Below are 21,166 nucleotides of genomic sequence, written 5' to 3'. Positions count from 1 at the left end.
AGTCTAACGTGCACAACTTTATGTGCAGAGGTACTCTTCTTCTCCTCCCCTCTTCTTCCCTGTCTCTCCCTGTTGTGTGTTTCTGCAGTCGGGGAAATGATGTCACTGTTATGGAAATTAGATAATGAAATGAAAAAAAGAGAGGCACATCTGAGACTCCTGCTTTCAGCCTGCAGCTCCTCCGTTCTGCTTTTTGTTCTTTTTCTTTTTAACTTATAGCTATCAGGAAGCTGTGTGTATATATATGTGTGTGTGAGTGTGATTTCCTGCAGATGGTTTGGTGGGTGGGGAAGTGTGGGATAGTGACACTGCAGCCAGAGATACACAGTTTATGCAAATTTCATATTCTAACCTACAGGTTCATGCCAACATTTTGCTCAACATTTGTGACGACACTGTTTAATCACAAGTGCTTGTAGAGCAGGTAAACAAGTGATTTCAGAATAACCCTGCATTAGTTTGACTGTAAAGATCCACTCAATATTTTGCATTGATTTTTTTTCCCTCGACTGTTTTGCACTACTCACATCACTGTGAGTGGCAGATGTGCTTCTTATGCCAATGCCAATTCCCCGAACAGCAGGGAAAACAAGATGAGAAAAAGCGCCTAATTAACATCCAAATATGCCACCAGCAGAATAGGTTTTCTCAGCTCATTGCTCCCAAATGACCTCTGCTCTGCCACTCTACATACATGACCACTCACTCATTTAACATCTTGTAATTTTGCTTTGGGGGGATGAGAGAGGGATTGGAAGAAGGTGCTTTAGCAAAGTTGAATACAGATTAATTGGCCTTGAATGTGGACATGTAACTTTTTAATAGAGTTTTAATGAGTGTTGGGGGGTGACTTTGATAGAAACAGAGGTTTTAAGGGGACTACTGGGGGAGGTTCATTTATCAACCAACCCCCCCCCCCCCCCCCCCCCCCACACACACACACACACACACATTTTATTGAAATCTGTATTTGTAAAAGGGGCTTTTTTTATTAAAGGACTAGGATTAACTACAGCAGTGGTTCCCAATGTGGGTGCCTTGAGGACAGGCCAAGGATGACACAAGCTTTTTCATGTCATTCTACATTTATTCTGCATTTCACCATGTAAAATCGAGGTGACATTCATATTAACCATGCTTTATGTTACATTTTTAAACATATGAAAGCAGGAGAGGAAGCAGATAATATGAATCACTGTATCAAAAATGCAGTAACACCTCAACTAATGACAACTCACAGTTGCTGGTTGTCATAGTAGCACAATACGCTTTGTTTTTGAGGTGCTCAGCAGTCAGGAAAAAAAAAATCTTATGGAGGGCTGCCATGGCTTAAAATAAATACTGTATAATTCTAATATTGTACTTTTGACTTTTTATTATATAAACAGTTCAAATTATCTCCACATGAACCAGCAACAGCATGAAATATTGTTACGCCAGTAATACTAATCCAATAATATACTGTATGCTTCAACATGATGCTCTGGATGGGCTGTTCTTTATAATGATCACTTTTACTGAAATAGAATAATGATTGAAGAACTGTAACTAACAGAATAGCATTTTGTACATTTGTGCTTTAACTTAAGTGGTTTGAATTCCGACTATCAACAGTATGTTTGTTGATTTTGGAAATTCTTAAGGCCAAAATGTAAGTAAATCTATAGGCTAAATGTTGATTGTTCTGCCAGTATGTTTGGAAATTAAAATTGGATTAAATACTTATAAACTGCCAGGGTTAATCCTTAGCAAAACACTATAGCTGTAATTTTGCGCATCACTTGCTTTCTCCACTGCAAGACAATACTGTACATGAAAATAGAGGAACACTGTTTAAAAAAACAACTTTATTTAGCTTAGTACACTTTCTTATTTACACTCAAACAGACGTGTTTCACTGCCTGAAAAGTTAAATGACATTTTCATTGTGTAACACAGAGTCCTACTGTACATAATAAGGGATTTAACCAGCCACGTCTGAACTGCTCTGATGTATTCAAAGCTTTGTCTATCACCTGTACCCTCTCTACTCGGACATCTTTTATCTCACCTGTCAATGCATTGACATCCCACTTTATACAACCCCAAACCCCAGCATTAATGTTGTCATTACTCATTCTTAGATATCTCTGCTGCATATTCTATGAATCGTTACTGTCAGCAGAGTGAGCATCAAGCCGCTTTCATGAAAAACTAAACAAACAGGAAATTATGTGGTAATGACAGTGATTTAAGTTCATGCTTTGGGCGAGGTGATTTGAAAGAGCAGGCCTTCTCTGTACAAGGATATGTGTGCGACTGCAAGAGCATTACTGTGCTCATTATGTATGCTTTAAAGAGGGTTATTTGCTTCCGTCGCTGTAAGCTTAGTGTTGTCTGAACGGTTGTGTGTTTATATGTGAGTGTGCAGCAGTCGTAGTAACAGTTGAAGATCATTAATTACGGGTGTTTCCCTACTTTCCTCCAGGACCGATAGCATGCTGCAGAGATACTAGCTCATTGGAGTAAATGGCATTAGTACTTTGTTTCGTTGGTGCCCTGGGGTCTTGTTTCTAAGCCTTTTTTGTTTTAAGTGGCAGCCTTGCGTGAAGCTCCGTTACACTGAGCCTATTTCTCAAGTCCTTATCCCCCCCTATGGAATTCACCACCAGTGTATTCGTCTCCAATGAAGAGAGCCTAAGTATGAACTGTAAGAGCTATGCCTATGCAACAATGCTAGTGGGTAGCCAATGTCTCGCAGTTAGCATTGATAGCAGTGTTCGTCAATCTGCATCGCATTTCGGCGGGACGATGGAGCTTTCAGCTAACAAGCTGAGGGGAGCAGCTATGAGACGAACAGCGTGGTTGGTAACGGGGAGGTACAAGCTGTTAGCATGTGGCTATAAGGACACACTCTGGCTGAGGCTCCCAGTAAAGTGTTAGCCAGGAATGTCGCCACGCTCATTAGCATTGCAGCCTGGATCGAGGTAATAGGTCTGCTGCCTGCTGGGGGGTCGTGTCCAGATGGTTACCCTAGATTTGCAAACCCTTGTGGGAGTGTCTTCGTTGTGCACATTGTACAAATTAATCGTGTTTCATGATGTGGCAAGACTGTGGTAAAGGTCGGATTAGGTTAAGAAACATTTGGTTAGGGTTAGGGAAAGATTACAGTTTTTAGTAAAATGATCACACTTGCGAGATCTCTCACAAATCTAGACACAACCCTGCCGGTGTCTGCTGAGAGAGACCCACACAGGAAGCTGCTCCTCCAACATGAAAGGCACGACACAGTCTTTAGCTGCTTGTGATTTCTGCTTAATTTTTATTTATTTTTTCCCCAATTTGTACTCCTTCTCCTAATCATATCCCGTATCCGCTCTCTAAATCATCTCATCCCCAAAACTCTTCACTAATCATGTAAGTTGGAGAGGAATACATGCTTAACAGATGCTAGTATTGTCAGGGGTTGGTTACATGGATCTGTGCTTTCACAGCTCAGTGGAACTGATTGTTTTGGGCCGTTGACCTAAAATGTCTGATCCTCCTCTCCAGTTTACCCCCCTTTACACTCTCTGAATGTCCCACTGTATGTTAGGCTGTGGATAAACTGAACTGTCCAACTTTACAAAAGTAGAGACAGAAAAGAGGCATTTTTATATCTATGATTACATTATATTAGGAAATGATGTAGCCTACTAAAATGTATGTGCTATAAGGTCTGTTCCAAAATGAGATATCCACCAATTCAAATATGGGCACGACTTCTCGTATTGCATCTAAGTTTGCTCTATCATTGAACTTTTTTGAGGTATAAAAATCACCAAGAGGCATGTATTTACTTCTGCCTATGTTAAAAGAATTAGGCTACATTTTTCTGTTTTTGATGAGTGAATATTTAAAGGGTTTTGTTATTAAACTGAGTTGTAAATTCATTCTGATATCTTCCCATAGGCAAAGACAGGAGGGAGACAGGGAGAGTGAGAAATTTTGTGCACCGTCATTTGTTTATTGGTCATATGCTTCACTCTGTGTTTGAATTGCTCGCTGCAGACTAATTTGATTAAGACCCAAATTGACTGTCACTTTGATTCAAACTGGAGTGATATTGATTGATTACTGCTTCTGCCATAACTACTGTATCTGTTTTCCTCATATTTGTGTGAAAATGAGGTCAGGATCATGTTTCATTGTTTGCATGGCCAAGGTGAATCAGAACAGCTCTGTTGCTACTGTTATGGGTCACCACATCAAATATTCAGTGAGAACAAACAAACCCTTTGTGGCCCTTTTGAAATAAAAATACCCCTGATATAAGATGAGCAACCTGAATCTATCTAGGTTAAGCTGAGTTAAAAGTCTGCAACTTTGCACATCATATGTATCACAGAAATTTGACCTACTGTATATTGACATACATCATATAAAAGAATATATAGGGAAAATAAACATTTGCCTTTTAAATCAGATTATAATTGAACATCTCTCATGTTTATAAAACTTACAGATGCATTTAGCTGCATCAGAAAGTATTAATAACTGCCAATGTGTTAAGACTTGTCAGTACATTTGAGAGTCATAGCCAGTGTGCTTCAAGTATTCTTGAGTTTGAGTTTTGATGGTGGGATTATTCCTTTGTTTGTTTAAATCATGAATTTTGTCTTTAAGAACCAATCAGAATGTATGGGTATGTTCAGGTTGCATAGTAATGTCTTGCACTAGCATTATTTAGTAGTGTAAACTAGTGACTTAACTTACTTTTTCATTCCCAAATTCATTTACAGAAATGCATGATAACATTTTCTCTGTGCTTCATATTCAACTTCATATTTTTAGGGTACATTTAAAAAAACAACCAAACGAAAACTCTAAAGATTGTGGGTCTAACTAATAGTAATGTTTGGCATAATGTGACTGCTTTAACATTTTAAAAAGAGAAATAAAAAAGAACTGTTTTTTACAACCGTAATTGCTAAAACGCTTGGCAGCACAAACCATATCACATTTGTGAAAGTGCTAACACAATATTATAAGTTATATAACTACAAAACAATGTAAGGCAGTGATGGCAGAGTAACTTTCCTCGACGTTGCATTTGATATGCAGGGAACGACTGAGAAGCCGAACCAAAGTGAACAAAAGCTGTAAAACTTAAATATCTGTCATTTTGTTTTTTTATTTCTTTACTGCACCTGCCTCTGTGTGCTCAGTGATGTGCAGCACAAATGTTGCCACAAAGCTTTGAAGTAGGCTTGATTTAAGTGAGACAACCTCTTAATCAATACACCATCTGTTGTGCTAAAGTACTCATTCTTTCAGAAATGACCAGAATGATAACACACTTTTTTTCTTTTTTCTTTTTTCTCCACAGCACCTCCAAGTGTCCGCATTATACACTCGGGGCACGCTTGTAATGTTGAGGAGGAGAGGCACACGGAGCGAGTCTACACCATCAGAGAGGGAGAGACGCTGGAGCTCACCTGCCTGGTGACGGGGCATCCTCGGCCACAGGTAAGGAACTGACAGCATGGATTAGTATAGGTACATGGGAATCATGGGACAATATGCTAATTTTATTGCCCATCTCTCCTCCTGTCTGTTTCTCTTTTCGTCTCTTCTCCTTCAGTGAGCTTTCCTTTCTAATTCCGTATTAACGTCATTGAGTGGTGCAACGCATACCTCTGCACTAAACCAGCTTAAAAGTTTAATCCTTTAATTATTGATGGTTTAGGTTGCATTGTGCACCTGCATGTTGATAATGAAAGCGTCCAAGTCTAATGAGAAGGCAGAAACAAAACAGCCTAAACATCTGCCAAAACAAAAATGTAATGAGTGAGAAACAGGCCACAGAGTAAAGACTCTGGGTCAATGCACATGGGTCCTCAGTATCTGAGAAACAATTATTCTCAAACTCTTTTAATATTTACTGTTGTGATCTGGACTAGTTAAAAACCCTTCCACCTTTTTCTGAGGAAAGTACGCTTCTTACTTCTTGTTGTTTGCCTCCTTATTGCTTTACTCATCCAGTGATAGAAAACGAGCATGAAAAATATATAATTTGCTTTTTTAAATCTTAGAAACATGTATGAAAAAATCTGTTAATAAAAGACAGAAAACAGCAGTAACAAAATCCCATCTCCCGTCTTTAACAAAATCCCAATGATCCACGCAGGTATAAATGTCAGCTCAGCCACAAATGACTTGAGCATCACATTTTGTTCTGGTATTAATCTGGGCAGGATTTGCACACACTAACCTTTCGAACATTAATCGAATGTTGTTACTAATTTGCTTGATGACACAAATTACTCAGAATTGGGCAGTGTGTGTGGACAGGCCTGAGCTCATTTACATTAATTAATATAATTTCCCCTTTTTGATCGATAGACAGGGCCATTACTTTGTACACTTCCCCCTTTGGATGCCAAGGCAAAGAGCATATTGATTTTTATATTTCAATTGAAAAGGTGAGGCCTCTTAAATTAGCGAGGGGTTCAGACACACTGTTCATCTCCTGCTGTCGTCAGCGAGAACAACTTCTCTCTCTGTCTTTCCTCTTAATTAGAATTTCTGAAAAACAGAGCAGAACGAGGGGAGGGTTGGGGGGGAGAGAAGAGTGGGAGATCAAAAGCCCTGCATGGCTGTGGCAGGATCTCCTTTGAAACAGAGTCATTATGAGACTCACGCAGTTCCCCTGGCACAGCGGGTCTCGGCTGTGTCTCTCTGGACTTTGGGATGTGTCAGCTTTGTCCCCTCTGGTAGCGGCATGAGACTGGGGGCAGCGCACACTCATTCTGAGTGGTTCCGGAAGTTGAGTAGGTTATCTTGGGTAGCAATAGACCTCAGGGCAGTTTTGTGATGCTAGTGGAAAAAACACAAGGGTACACGACCTAATCGGAAACAGACTTAAAACGGCACTAACAGTTTATCTTTTCATTAGAATGAAATATGAATCCTCACAAACATGTTCAGAGTTTTTATTCACTCCTAAAGTTCCACATTTGAATCGGGTTGGGCTTCATCTTTCAAGAGTGCATGTGGAGGGAAAGAAAAAGTAATCAGTACTCTTTGTAAAGGTTGTAGTCAATGTGTCCGGTCTTGATAAATGGGAAAGTTGGTCTTCGTATCTGTGGAATAATTCCTCAAATGTGTTTTCTTGAACAACTTCCATACCAAGAGTAACTTAAACCAGACTCACCATCTGGACCATAATATCACATGGGGCTAAGTCACACTACTCGATCACTGTAAATGGCTTCAATTAGTTCTGCATTAGCGAATCACAAAATTGCTTTTTTCATCATCACTGTCCAGATTTCGAGTCTCTTTTACCCTGACTTTGAGATACTATGGCTCCCGTGATGATACACAGACTTAGGGGTGTTGTTGTGCCAAGTATAACATCAGGACCACAAAGGACCAACCGCAGAGTAAATGGGGCCACGGTTGGCAATTTCGCCACCGTTTAATTCCCCGCAATGTCTATCAATATGCACACTCCTTAAATTACATAGACGCCCCTCAGGCCTTCCCACTGATGGACTCTCTGGATTCTGTCCAACCAGGCAGGCAGCAACAGCTACCTCACAGCAGGCCTCTCCATCAGCCACGTGCACATCCGCCCACCCACCTCGGAGGCAAAATAGAGGCTTTCTAATAATAAAATCATACATGTGTCCAACCTCACAAACACAAAGACACACACACACACACACACACACACACTTGTGACAGCAGCAACACTTGGCTGCCTTTCCATTTAATTGTCAAATAAATATATGTTCCTGTCAGTCACCCGCACACGGTATAATGCGTGCTTTTTCCACTACTGCCTCATGGGTTTGGCATTTCAAGGTGTTACTATGGGCTGTGAAGGAAGACAGAGATTGTTGGCATCTGGCAAGCATCGAGGGCAATGAAGTCAAAATCTCATAGATGTATGGTGCAGAGGTCGTTGGAAGGATTTGTAGGACTTGGCTCTCCGTAGAGACAGTGTCAGCGGATAAGACACACAAAATGTTTGAAGAAATTTGAGCCACGGCCAATGCTTCTCACTCACTCTCTGCTTTCCATCTCTTTATAAATCACCAGCATGTCCATTAATTTAGATTTTCGATTAATGCATTTTCTTTATTAATTCAGTCTGCAGCTTTGTAAGGCTTGGAGCTAAATGCTAGCATCAGCAGGCTAACATGCTCGCTGATTTTCAGTAACTGTAATGTTTACCCCTTTATTTTAGCATGTTAGCATGCTATTATTTGCAAATTAGCACTCAACGCAAAGTACAGCTGATCCTGATGGGATTAAAGGATTAATTGATAAGTGGAAAAGGAACTGATAGATTAAGTGATGGTGATTGAAATAATGATTTGCTGCAGCCCTACTTCAATCAAATATAAAGGCTCATAAAGCCATTTTCTCTCTCAGATCTTAGTTGATGCTAGTGCTTCTCCTTGTTTTTATAAAAGATGAATATGTCCATTGTCTCTCCTTATGTGGTGCCAATTAGCAATTAACAATTAGTTGATTAATCAATTAGCCCTTGTATGTGAAGTTAGTTGACTGCAATTTAGATAATTGACTCATTTATTAAGCAGAAATATCAACTGGCTCTAGCTTCTAAAATGTGCAGATTTGCCGTTTTGTTCCTCCGTTTTATATTATTGTGGATTTTATACTGTTTGTTTAAGTATTTAATTAAATGGAAGATGTCAGCTCGAGGTTTGAGAATTTGTAAGGAGCCTTAGTCACTATTTCTTGACATTTTGGAATTTGTTTTTAAGATAACGTTAATTAATAGATAATAAATACAGAAAATAATGATGAGTTTCAGCCCTACTTCTATCAAAATATAAGATCTGTATCACTGTTTCTTGCCTTAATTTTGTATTAGAACACCAAATATATACACATCATTATCTGTTCATACTTCCACAGTTACTGTTTATTGTCTTTGATGCCCGTGAACAGACATCAAAGAGTCCCTGATGATGAAGCCATCTGCCCCCGTCTCCCTGCCCTGGCCTCCATCCATTATGTCCACACTACACTGTTTGAGTACCAGGCTCCAATAGCCAGCAACAGCACACTGCAAACACCTTTCTTTTTTTTTTGTTGTTGTTTTTTTTTTTGTTTCAGTTATTGGCCCGTCAGATTCATCTCACAGTGTCACAGGTCAGCGAGTACAAATAAGCTGACCTCGGGCCCTGGGACATTTTGCTTTATACAGACCAATTGGAGTATGAGATCTGTTTGGGATGTTCCCGTGACAGTTAGCCCTACAGCGCTGGTGTCTTTAGCAGATGGTGCATTTTTGAACATGATTTAACCTTCTATCTTTTCACTGTTTGCCAGACAAACCACCACCAAAGGGTACAGTTTTCACTCGAGCTACTCTCTATCTACAGTAAGGGATAAAATCATTTACACCTACTTGTATTCAGAGCTAAATTAACAGCAGCATTCAAACACATTGCTTTCATTTGACTCTTATTACTATTAGGAACAAGTCAGAACATGGGGTATTGTGTAATTTCAATATCAAAGACTTTACTGCGGTGTGTTTCAAATGGTCATCCAATTTCTTTGAGGTCCAGTATTTTCTGATATAGACCTGTAGAGTCGGTGCACTCACAATTTTTTTTTGAGTTGGACCCCCTGTGGCTTCTTCTGATCACTTGATTGTCATGCTCAGCCACACTTGGCTGCACCACTGAGCGGCACAGACTACCATCAGCGCCTAAAAGAAAAGATGGCGAGCAATTAGAAACCAGTCTGTAGTTAGGAGAGGGAAACGTCACAGCAGGCATTATAGGAGATTCACCGAGGACGCGTGCTCCAGCATATGATCCCCGCATAACAACAGACACTGGGCGCATTTTAATTAGCTCTTGCCGTGACATCGCAGCATGTGAGGTCTCAAACACTGTTGGGATTTTCAGTCTGATACTAATATAGACAAGTTTCTGCTTTCCTTGTAAGCAAATGTTGATCTTTCTATTGGGATGTCTGATTTAAGAGAGAAAAGTGTTATTACTGTGTTTGATGTTTGATTCTTTTTATGCTTTTATTTTTTACAGGGAATATGTCAAATGTGAATGTCCAACTTTGTGTTTTATAATATGTATGGTAGAACATGAAAACCAGACCACATTTACATTTCATGGCAATAATACACGCATGCATTCACACGGCAGGCAGAGAGAGAGGAATAATTTATTTCTGCCGTAATAACAGCAGCTGGGTGGTACATCTTGGGCACTTTGACTCATTCCCCGGCGTGTACTTGCAGGCACTATATGAGTTACAGCAGAAAAAGGAGAAAGGAGCAGCAAAAATAGCCCAAAAAACTCAACCAGGCTTGTCAGTGGGCTGGGGAGAGCAATTATCATATTGCTCAAATCCACCAGCTCCTCTCAGATCAGGAGTATTTGCATTGCACTAAGGAGAGTGAAGAGGGTCAAACTGTTCTCACCAGGCATACTTCAGGACTCCCGCAGTGGCTAGAGGTGCTCCGATGTAGAAAGTCAGAGGAGCGGAGGAATGAAAATAGCTTGAGGGTATGGTTAAAGAGTTGAAAGCTCACCAATAATGTGTTCTACTGCCCCGCGAAACAAACAGGAGCACTTTCCTTTTGGAACTATGAAGAGTTATTTGAATACCCTCTTCTTAGTATCACTCTAACAATGCACTTATTGATACTGCACTTTCCTAAAACTTAAAGCTCTTTACACAAAAGGCAAAGGAAATGACTGGGGGTATAAGCTGGGAGAATATTGAATTCTGCTGAGGTCGCCATAAGCCAGCTTCCTTTGTATTTGCATGAGGGGATCCAGAGCACTGTTGGAGAGTGACACAGTATTGAAAAACTTTGCCCCATCGAATATATATGCTCATAACTTATTTAACTTTAGGGCTTGTTTTTCGTGGTGTCCCTAACTGTTATAATAGGGCCCCAGATTTTTTTAAGAGTAAGGATTTAGCATTGATCAGTTGCTGAGGTCGGGGCTTTTTTTATGGAGTGCTCTCTCTAAATGTCTCTTGATGCATTTGAAACTATCCCAGTGAAGCTTTTTCTGCACCGTCTGTTCATTTTGAGGTATTTATTTTTAATGGTCATATATATCCGCTTACAGGTTGTGTAAAGGGACGGGACAGAAGCTCAGTCTAGATAGAGACTTCGGAGAAAGAGGTCGATGAAAGGAAGAAAGACAACACACACACTGTATTTGAGTTTCAGGGCAGCTAATTAATTTCTGCCACTCTGAACAGCAGCACCCCGAGCAAGATAGAGAATCTGAAAGTCCTCTGATAAACTTCAAATTTCGCTACATGTGAATTCCTCTCCTTGTCATCCTCTCGCTCCAAGCGCCACAAAAGCCTCTGGAATAGGCCACCATTATCTGGTTTTGGGCCACCCACCCTTTCATTTCCTTTTCTCTCGTCTGTTTGGGAAATGACCAAACTTCAAGCTGTCGCAATGGTTAAAACCCTGCAGCGAAAGCAGCACAGCAGCAATCTCCAAAGATAGCACCCAATCCCTATCCCTCCATGCAGTGATATCCCTGTTCCATCGGATGCTATCTCTGTAAAATGGGATGTTATCAGTATCCAAAGATGATGCTATCACCATACAGTGTGGAGATATTGGATTCTAATTCACAGCATCCCCTGCCTAGGCAGAGATATATGAGGCTCTGCAGGCAAAGCCAGTCCATCTGTGGCTTACTTAGGATGAGGGATTGAATGAAGCTTTATGCTCTGTGGTTCTGACTGTGTGGCCTCCAGGCCAGAGTTGTCACAGTACCTGTTCATGCTGTATGCTTTAATGAGGACAGGAGAGGGAGATGATGGAGAGTCAATTACAACCTCATGTTGGAGAGTAACACTATTTCACCTTTCATTACACCTCAATGCCACGGGCTAACTGGGTCTCATCAGTTAGTGAAAGGTACTCATGCTGAGAAGGCCACATTGGGGTCAGTCTTGTGTTGAACAAGAAGGAAGTTAGAGGAAGATTTTTAGCTGTCAAGTTATCCTTCACAACACAACATGGTGACAGTTTTATTTTAAAACGGTAGTGGACCCTGCATTTACATTTACATTTACATAAATTTACATTTTCAGACAGTACAGTAGACACAGTCTCAGCCCCTTTCATTGATGCTGTTTGCTGTTCACTCAACACTCTCTTCAGGCTTACCTCATCTTAATAATATAATTCCCTCTGAGTTTCTTTCCTTTGGCATTGATGCTGATTTCACTCCCTAGTTATTTTCAGTCACTTCCAGCTGGTGTTTGTTAAAAGCCATCCAGTTAATCAGTGTTCATAATGCTGTGCTACTACTACTGTGCAATTAAGGTAAAAAATAAATAAAAAATAGCAATACCACAATTTGACGGGCCCACATAAAAAAACAAAAATCAAAAAAGAAAATAATAATTTTGCTTTACCTACTCCTTAAAGTACAGAATTATTATCCAAAAAACTAAAAGGTTAAATGTAAAATAAGTTATTCGTAAACACAATGGCTCCTATTGTACTGTAATGTTATACATTGGAAAGGATCGAGGTGAAGATGATTCTAAAAATGTTGTATGCAATGTGCTTATCATTTTAATGTATAAAAGTGTATCATATTTCATTTCATTTCAAGGTACTTAGTTAGATTTCAGCTAAATGAAGTGTGATTAAAAAAAAGTACAATAGTATTAGAATAAATTATTTTCCACCACTGCTTCTCATACACTTTTCAGTGTGAAAAATGTTGGGTTTCATTGACTGTAGCATAACAGCAATCAAAAGAAAATTCATAATTAAAGCAACTGGAAATAATTAGTGCATGGAAACAGAATTTCTGTTCCAAAGAGGAACTCAGAACAGGAAATTGGTCAGTATGACATGACTTTGCTGTTGCAGTGCTGATAGATTAGTTTTGTGGAAGTATACAATATGCTGAATTTACCACATGAACTGTTAGATAAAGGTAACTCCACCTCTGTGATCATCTTTTACCTTGCCTTTGTGTGTTTGTCCTGGCCACATTCACTGCAGTTATTTGAAAGCCAGCCATTAATTAAATTCCAGCTTTTTATTTTTTTTTTTGGAAAATTTACAGCCTCTTCTTGATTTCTATCCTACCCAACACTGCGTTTGACTTCTTGCTCCATCGCATCCTAGAACAGAAGATTGAAATTGGACTTGAAAGTAATTTGTGATTTTTACCCTTTGTCTCCCCAGATCCGATGGACCAAGACAGCCGGCAGCGTGTCAGACCGTTTCCAGGACTCCAGCGTGTTCAATGAGACATTGCACATCTCAAAGATTCTGAGGACCCAGGGAGGTCGCTACTACTGCAAGGCTGAGAATGGCCTTGGCTCCCCGGCCATCAAGTCCATCAGAGTGGACGTCTACTGTAAGTGTCACGCAAGGCTGGAAATAGGACATGATGGTACTTGTAACCCAGAAAAATCATGATGATAAGCACTGCTGTCAGGATGATTCATATTTGTCTTGTCACTTAACAAATGTACTCAATATTTACTGAGCATAAAAGATGTCTTGCATGGTTGTTGTTTGTGTCGGGCCTTGACTTTGAATTATTTGTCTCCTCCTGCTTGACTAAGACATTCAAGTGAGAAAACATTAAATTGCCCAAAGGTGTGACTATCAGAGTCTGTGTCACCCTGCTAAGGACTGGACGTTGTGTCACGTTGTCTTCTAATTCTCTGCTGGGACAGATCGTAGCCGGCAACAATCCTGAAAAAGGTTTCTGCTCACAGATCTGATAATGCAACAAAGTCACTCAGCTGGCTGCATGGTTAGACTTTTACCCCAAAAAAAACATCTTGGAGAAACTGTAAATGTAGACAGTGCTGCACAGAGGATTAGTGCTGATTACAACATGAAACCTTCCAGCCCATTATAGCAACGTTTCATATTTCTGCTTTTACTGAAAATGTGGTTATTTGGAGGAAGTGCATTCAATGAGACCCCTGTGCTCTCCTGAGAATGCTAATTAAGCTACAACACTTCTATTATCCTGACATAGACATCGACTGTAAGTGCAACCTCTCTATTTTTAAAGTATCTGTGCGACGAGCGGGGAAGGTTCATTAGCATTCATCAAAGAAAATGGTGATTTAGTATTATTGTTTTTATTGATTTGGCATTGATTGTCCTATTTCAACTCTTGAGTGGTCAATGAGTGGAGAGACAGATGAGTCACTGCCCCTTCATCACAGCTGGGCCCTTAGACAACCTCCGGCCCACGTCCCTCTGGCTGTTTGTGGCAACACAGCCAAAGTAGGAGTCTACAGTATATCCAGTGATGTATACAGTATGTAGGTGTATTGTAATCAGCTGTAATAAGGTCAGATTTCACTTATCCATAGGCTCACTGATTCAGCTTCAAGAAATGATCTAAAGATACAATCACGTGTATGGTGCCTTTGAAAGATCTCTAAGCTACCTCTTTAATTTTTCACTGCTGCTTCAGCCTTCACTCCTTCAGCAGCACTCACTCCATCCCTCTTTTAAGCCAAGCTCCAAAGAAAAAGATTCCTGTATCTTTGAAAATTGATGACCTGTCTACCCTTAATTTGTTGCCAAACATCCAATTTTCAGTCACAGAGGAAAGACAGAGGTAGTGGAGCAGAACATTTCGCTCTAAATAAGAAGCACTTAGGCTCTTTCCAATCCATGACACCCTTACAGTGAAACCTGCATTCATTTGATGCATCTATAAGTGGTGCCACACTGGCCTGTCTGCTCCTTGCATAAGTAATACTATTCGTATCCTCTTCTCTTCTCTCCTCTTTTCTCCTCTCCTCTTTTCTATTCTCCTCTCCTCTCCTCTCCTTGAGGTATAAAACCACTGCATTTTGCCAATCTCCCCTGTCAGTCTGTCACGCCGTCCCTGCATGTGTGAGGCATGGCAGCCCCATCCCCTTATCTCTCTCTCTCCCCCCATATTTCCTTCTCCGGGGCTTTGTCTTATTCTTGCCTCGTGGTGTGTGAGCCCCACATCCTTGTTCCTGTTTATTTGGACTGACACGGGCAGAGGTTGTGGAATTGAAACTTGTTTAGAAAGCTTGTGGAAGGCCTTACTTGAGCGGGAGAGCAGAGATGAATGCCTCTCAGCAGCTAACAGTAGGAACCTCGTTTTCCTTTGTGCACCATTTCTCCTTGGCTGCACTAAAGGGCTGGAAGAGTAGGCGTGGAAATGAAGCCAGAAAATACACAGGAGAGAGACCTGAGGATAATCAGAGAGCGTGCTTCATCATCTGGCCTTTTGAGGTCACAGTTTTTCACGCTGCTAAGGACAAGCTAATGATTGTGTGTTTGGTGAATGATGGAATCCCATTTTACACTCTCAGAGGACGATTTCATTTAATAACTTTGCAATCAACTAAAATTGCAAATGTGTGTATTTGAGATATCATCAATCAGAAAAGTTAAGACGATTGATCTCTTGGCTGAAACTCATGAGAACAAGTACGAATGAAGTATGAATAAGAAATACAATATATATAACAATAGGATAGATATAGTACTGTATGTACATTATGTAAATATGTAGTGTATATATATTTACAGTATATTTATTATACACATACTATAGAGTAATAATACACTATGAATTATTCAATACCAGTCAACCTTGAAAACCCCAAACCATCAAAAATCACATCAAAAATGTAATTGTATCAAAAACAATTACAAACATTTATAATAACTAACAATTATGTCAACAATAAAATAAACACATATGCCGAGCTCTACTAAGGAAAACGTAGCATAATATACAATTTATAGAGAGGTTCAAGTAAGTTGGCTCATCAGCTATTTCCACATCATACCAAACCGTGCAGAACTCCATCACTCTCCTTATTGGTCAAATAGGCCTAACATAGCCTGGAGGTGTGTTTTGGGTAATTGAAAAACCAATGATTGTCCCACTAAGCACAAACCAAATGGGACCCCCACACTATTATACCTCCTCCTTGCTTCATACCTCTGTCCTTCTCTGTGTCTCACAAAGACATGGCAGGTGTTACCACAAATCTTAAATTTGGAGGCGACAGAACAGATTTCCACTATACTAACGTCCATTCCTTATGTTTCTTGGCCCAAGCGATTCTTTTCTTCCTATCGGTCGCTCTCAGTACTACTTAGACCATGAAGGCCTGATTCACGCAGTCTCCTCCCAACAGTTGATGTTGAGATGTGTCTGCTACTTGAACTCTGGGCGGCATTGATGTGGGCTCAAATCTGAGGTACCGTTAATTGGCGATTTCTAAGGCTGGTAACTCTAATGAACTTATCTCCTGCAGCAGAGGTAACTCTTGGTCTTCCTTTTCCTGGGGCGGTCCTCATGGGAGCCAGCTGTGTCATGATGCACTTGAACAAAAAACGTTTAAAGTTGTTGAAATGTTACTAACCTCAATGTCTTAAAGTAATGATGGCCTACTGTTTCTCTCAGTTATTGCCATAATATGGATATCTAAAATTATGGAATATGACTATTTGTTGTATACCAAGACTTCTTCTGCACATCACAATTGATGGTTTCAATGAAGGAAGGGAAATTCCACCAATTAACTTTTAACCTGTTATTGTTAATAAAACTATTATTATGAAGAAGATGGTTGCTAATAATGTGCAAAGCTGTCAGATAAAGAGATACAGCGGTGGAAAGCTTTCTGTGAATGACAGCAGTTCAACATTACTTTCTAACTGTTTCATGGTGGTAACGTTCTAAAGTGCAAATAAACAACCATCAAACACTAAACAGATGAAGACAAACGCTCTTAGTTCCTGTTTCATTTTCCTCCTCTGCATTTTTTCCTTTTCATTAATTCATTACATCCAACTAATGCAGCAGTAAATACAAAGAACAACAGGACAGATCGCTGTGTCCCTCATGTTTGAATGCTGTGTTGCAAGCACGGCAGCTGAGGAGAGAGCAAGACTAACTGACTGCTACTTCTACAGTGTAAAACATTCAATGAAATAAGGAATGTTTACTTTAACATGTTCAGCTTTGCAATTTCAGATTTCAAAAAGCTTAATGAAGTCTCCAAATAGCGACAGGGCATATCTTGTTGCCCAATATCAACATGCCAGGGTGAATGACCTATACACACACAGCACAAGCATGCATTCACACACACACAAACGTACTTAGGATAAACCATGGCCTATATATATAATAAAGATAAATATTAACATTGCTCTAAAAACCTTGATGAGAGGAAGCAGTGGAAAGCGGTCTCTGAAGCAGAAAGCCTGGTCTGCAGTGTTTTCACATCATCTTCAGGAATCAGCGCAGCTAAGAAAAGTGATCATGATCAAATGATCCAAACTGAAATCACAGAAAATAAGAGCCCAATGTGATCAATCAACATTATTTTAGGATGCACATTTTTCCAAAAGCTCTCTTGTTATGTATATTATTTTTTAAATGCAGAACTCATTATACTTGAAATGAGAAAAATGTTCACTGTTACAACACTATACATCTTTGTATAATTCCTTTTTTTCATGTTGTTGGTACTCATTCACGCCTCACTCCAACAATAGTCATAATTATATATTATTGTTAAAGCAGCAATACAGCTAAGCAGTTGACCCTTTTCAAACAGGCACATTTTGAACAGGCACTGCATTTGTAGTAATAATAATAATAATTATAATTATCTATCAACAGTCTCTCTTTTGTTTCCCCCGTGCAAAGGCACCAACAAAGGGGAGATAGTGAAAGCACGTACAAAAAACAAGATGAACCTTCAAACTTCAATAAAATCTAGATCACTATTGTGCAAATGTTTCTTTTTCCACAGTAGCATTTCAAACCGTTAGCCCGCTGGTGTCCTTGCATCTGGCCTTGCAACACAACGTGTACTTCATTAGCTAGCATCGTGTTGTGTTGCACATCCAGCAGAAGCACATCATTTCTCCTGAGCAATGTTATAGCCGTCCCCTGGGGGTGAATTTAGTTGATGGGCCTCTGCAGTACATGCTATTTTTAGTGGTTTGCAGCTATGATTTTTAATTAGTATTGAAATTGGTGTTTTGGAGCCGAACCTCCCAACAACAACACCTTGAATTATGTCTGCTCTCTCTTTCAGATGTAGCTTGCTTGTCTCTGTTCATAACACATTGTTTACATCCAAGAAACAACACTTGCAATTTGAATGTATTGCAGATGGGGAGATACTAACTCCACTGTACATCACCCTGCATGTTTTACATTAAACCTGAGTGATCTTTCTATTGTCTCTTCCATGGTTTTCTTTTGGGACCATTTATTTGCTTCTGCTTCCTGGAATCAAGAGTCTTGTTTTCAATTTTCAGAATAAACACTAGAGCTTTTATTCATAGTACTTTCCAAAACCCTTCTTCTTCATAAAGGCAGCCACAGCCTGCAAGACCCACTTTCAATGAAATTAAATGAAAAAAAAAAAGAAAACAATTGAGATAGAGAGATAGCGATAGTTTTCTGTTCTCAGTGTTGACTTTGGGCAGCAGATGAAAACAGTTAATTAATAGTAATAACTGACCTGTTCAGTCCAGGCGAGCTGATATTACCTATACTTTATAGGCAGCTCAAAGTTAACACATTTACAAAGCTCAGAAGTCTATCTAAGCACATTTTATACCTGCTGACACCTCAGATGTGTTTGTCCGCAGTTAGGTCTGTGGGGAAGGTCCTCTGCAAAGTTAATAAAAAACCTCGCCCAACTCCTACAGTGATCGATTTTAAGTTAAAGATGCTCTCTTCTTTTTCCTACAGGGGAGTCTTTTCAGTGTTTTCATTTAATTTCAGCTGCATTAATTTTGCTGCAGAATCTAATGTTTCACCGAGTGACTGATCGAGGAGGGCTTAAGAGTTCTGCAGGGCAGCTTATTGCAGGCTCAGATAGTTCATTGACCATTGCCAGCACAATATGTCTAAGAGAGATTTGGCAAAGGAGGCGAGTGAGGGGAAAATGTGGACTGAAGTGGCCCACCAAAAAAAAGCTGGAGTGTAAAGGTATAGGGTATTCCCATTTACAATACATTGTTAATTGATTTCTACTATGTTTCAAACCTATGACTTACACAAACTGATAAGCGGCATTTTTCAAAATTTTGTAGACTAAAACCTAATTTCCTTAAAATAATAACAATAACAAAAGAAGTGAAAGGTTAACTTGTAATAAAAAATAAAATAAAATAAATAGTTGCAACTGTAATATTAATCTTCTGTCTTAACTCCACTTCATAGTGATAAATAATGCAATCTTCAGGTCAATTACTGGTACCCAAGCACAGTTTATCAAGTGGACTCAGAGAGTGAGATGGAGAAATGGAAAACAAATTGCATTGCCTTAAACCTCTTCAGTCCAGGTCAGCATTTACTGTACAGGGTTTGATAAAGGACTACTTTAAAACTCACTTTAAAGTGGTTTGAACAAGCCCGGCAACACTGCATAAATTGAGAACATAGAGATGAAGTGCACAGAAGAAGCAGAAAAAAAAAGTTGAGCCAGGTTTCACAGAGTTACAGGAAAGAAGAAGCATTTACTATTTGTTCATATGCTAATGTCAGGCAGATGATATTAATGCCTTCTGCCTAGTCAGCTAGTGGCAGTTTGTCAGTTGCTTTGAAAAGTAAGAATCAGGTGAGGCTTATTATATATTTTGAAAAACAACCCAATGGACTGTAGATATCATTTAAGTAAAGATTTCACTCACATCTTCACTCCTTTCTGATAGTTCTGACTGCATTCCTTTGAAAGAGGGATTAGAATAAGACAATAGCCTGCTTTCTATGTGTTATCTGTGGAGGGACTTACACAAGCCTCACTCCAGCCAGAGAATTTTAATGAGGATACTGTGTGTTTGTGTGTGTGTGTGTGTTTGCAGGCACATGCACCAGAGCTTGAGCTTGAATCATTATTTGGCAACAGCAGTGTTCATCTAGATTCCAGACGTGTGAATGTGTGTCTGTTTCTTTGTGTGCTCATGTGTGAGAGAAGAAACAAAAATAGAGGCTGCCCATTGGGTTAAAGCACATGCTTATGCATGAACACACTCTCCACCAGTGAGGTCCTGACTCACACACACATGTCAAAGGTTTAACTCGCCTTGGCATACGCCTCTTCAGCCGTGCAACGCTGTGCAGTGTGAGGCTGACCTGAGGAAGTGTGTCTGCTTCATGTTTGTCTTCTATCGATGGAGTTCATGAAGGAGCTCAGAGACCAAACAGCAGCTGATGGTGTTTGTTTAGCGATCGTGCTGGCTTTGCTTTATCCAGTCGGTCAGTATAACTGGCGCTTCCTATCTCATCAGGTGTTCAATTCGTGCTGCCCTACTGCAAGGGACCTGAGTAAATGTGAGTGCGGAGAAAGAAAAGAAAGGCAGTTTTGGAGAAAATATTGACTCACACAAACATGGAACATAGTAATAAAGATTGAGTTTTGACTGAGGCATTAACCTCTTCATTTCTGCTATTTGCACTCTGTGCCTCTATACCATGGAGAGTCTCCTTTAAAGTGACTAGGTAATGTATTTGGGTATATGCAGAGGGCAGTGTGTGGGTTGGTGATCTCTGGGGAGCGTATCGATTAGTGGATTCAGTTGGATGAGGCAGGTGCTGAAGGCAGGTTCAATAAGTTGAATTATGACTCAGATTGGAGGAAAGATTTAATTGTTAGGGTTGACCTTCTTCTAGTCTCAGTCTTTTTCTTCAACTGTTGCATCAATATTGTAACAAAACAGGTGATCCATCCTCTATACCTGCTTATTCTGTTCAAGTTTAGTAGGTGTTGAAACCTAAGTAAGAACTTAGTACACCCTCAATAACACATTTAACTACTGGCCATTTGGAGCCACTAACTGACCATTCGTTAATCCTTGCCCCAACCTTTAGATACTGTTGCTACGCCTGTCAACCTTTCTGTTCTCATATGTTCACACTCAAAATTGGTGGTCATTTTTTCAACAATGGGTCATTTATTTCAAACAGAGGAAGACAAAAGCAGCTTGCCATTAGTTGTTTGAAATGTTCACTGCCACTAACAGATTTTTATCAGATGTAGGTTCCTAACTAATTAAGCTAATGTTAGCTCCATGAAATGGTTGACAGCTGACTTTTTCTGTCTCCAGCTGACTAGCATCATGTCCCAGCCAAGAAATTGATCA

General features: G+C 39.8%; 1 protein-coding gene across 1 annotated transcript in view; it reads left to right on the top strand.

The window, feature by feature from the left end:
• Positions 1–21,166, top strand: part of mdga2a (MAM domain containing glycosylphosphatidylinositol anchor 2a) — a 172,734-nt gene that overhangs the window by 50,051 nt on the left and 101,517 nt on the right. Inside the window, exons 2-3 of the mRNA XM_053336450.1 lie at positions 5,348–5,487; positions 13,217–13,391. Of these exons, the coding sequence (XP_053192425.1) occupies positions 5,348–5,487; positions 13,217–13,391 (315 nt within the window). The remainder of the gene's footprint in view (positions 1–5,347; positions 5,488–13,216; positions 13,392–21,166) is intronic.

This window comes from Scomber japonicus, chromosome 17, assembly GCF_027409825.1.
Source record: "Scomber japonicus isolate fScoJap1 chromosome 17, fScoJap1.pri, whole genome shotgun sequence".
In the NCBI taxonomy this organism is placed as follows: Eukaryota; Metazoa; Chordata; class Actinopteri; order Scombriformes; family Scombridae; genus Scomber; species Scomber japonicus.
The sequence above is the reverse complement of the archived record's forward strand: the minus strand, read 5'-3'. Positions and strand labels throughout refer to the sequence as shown.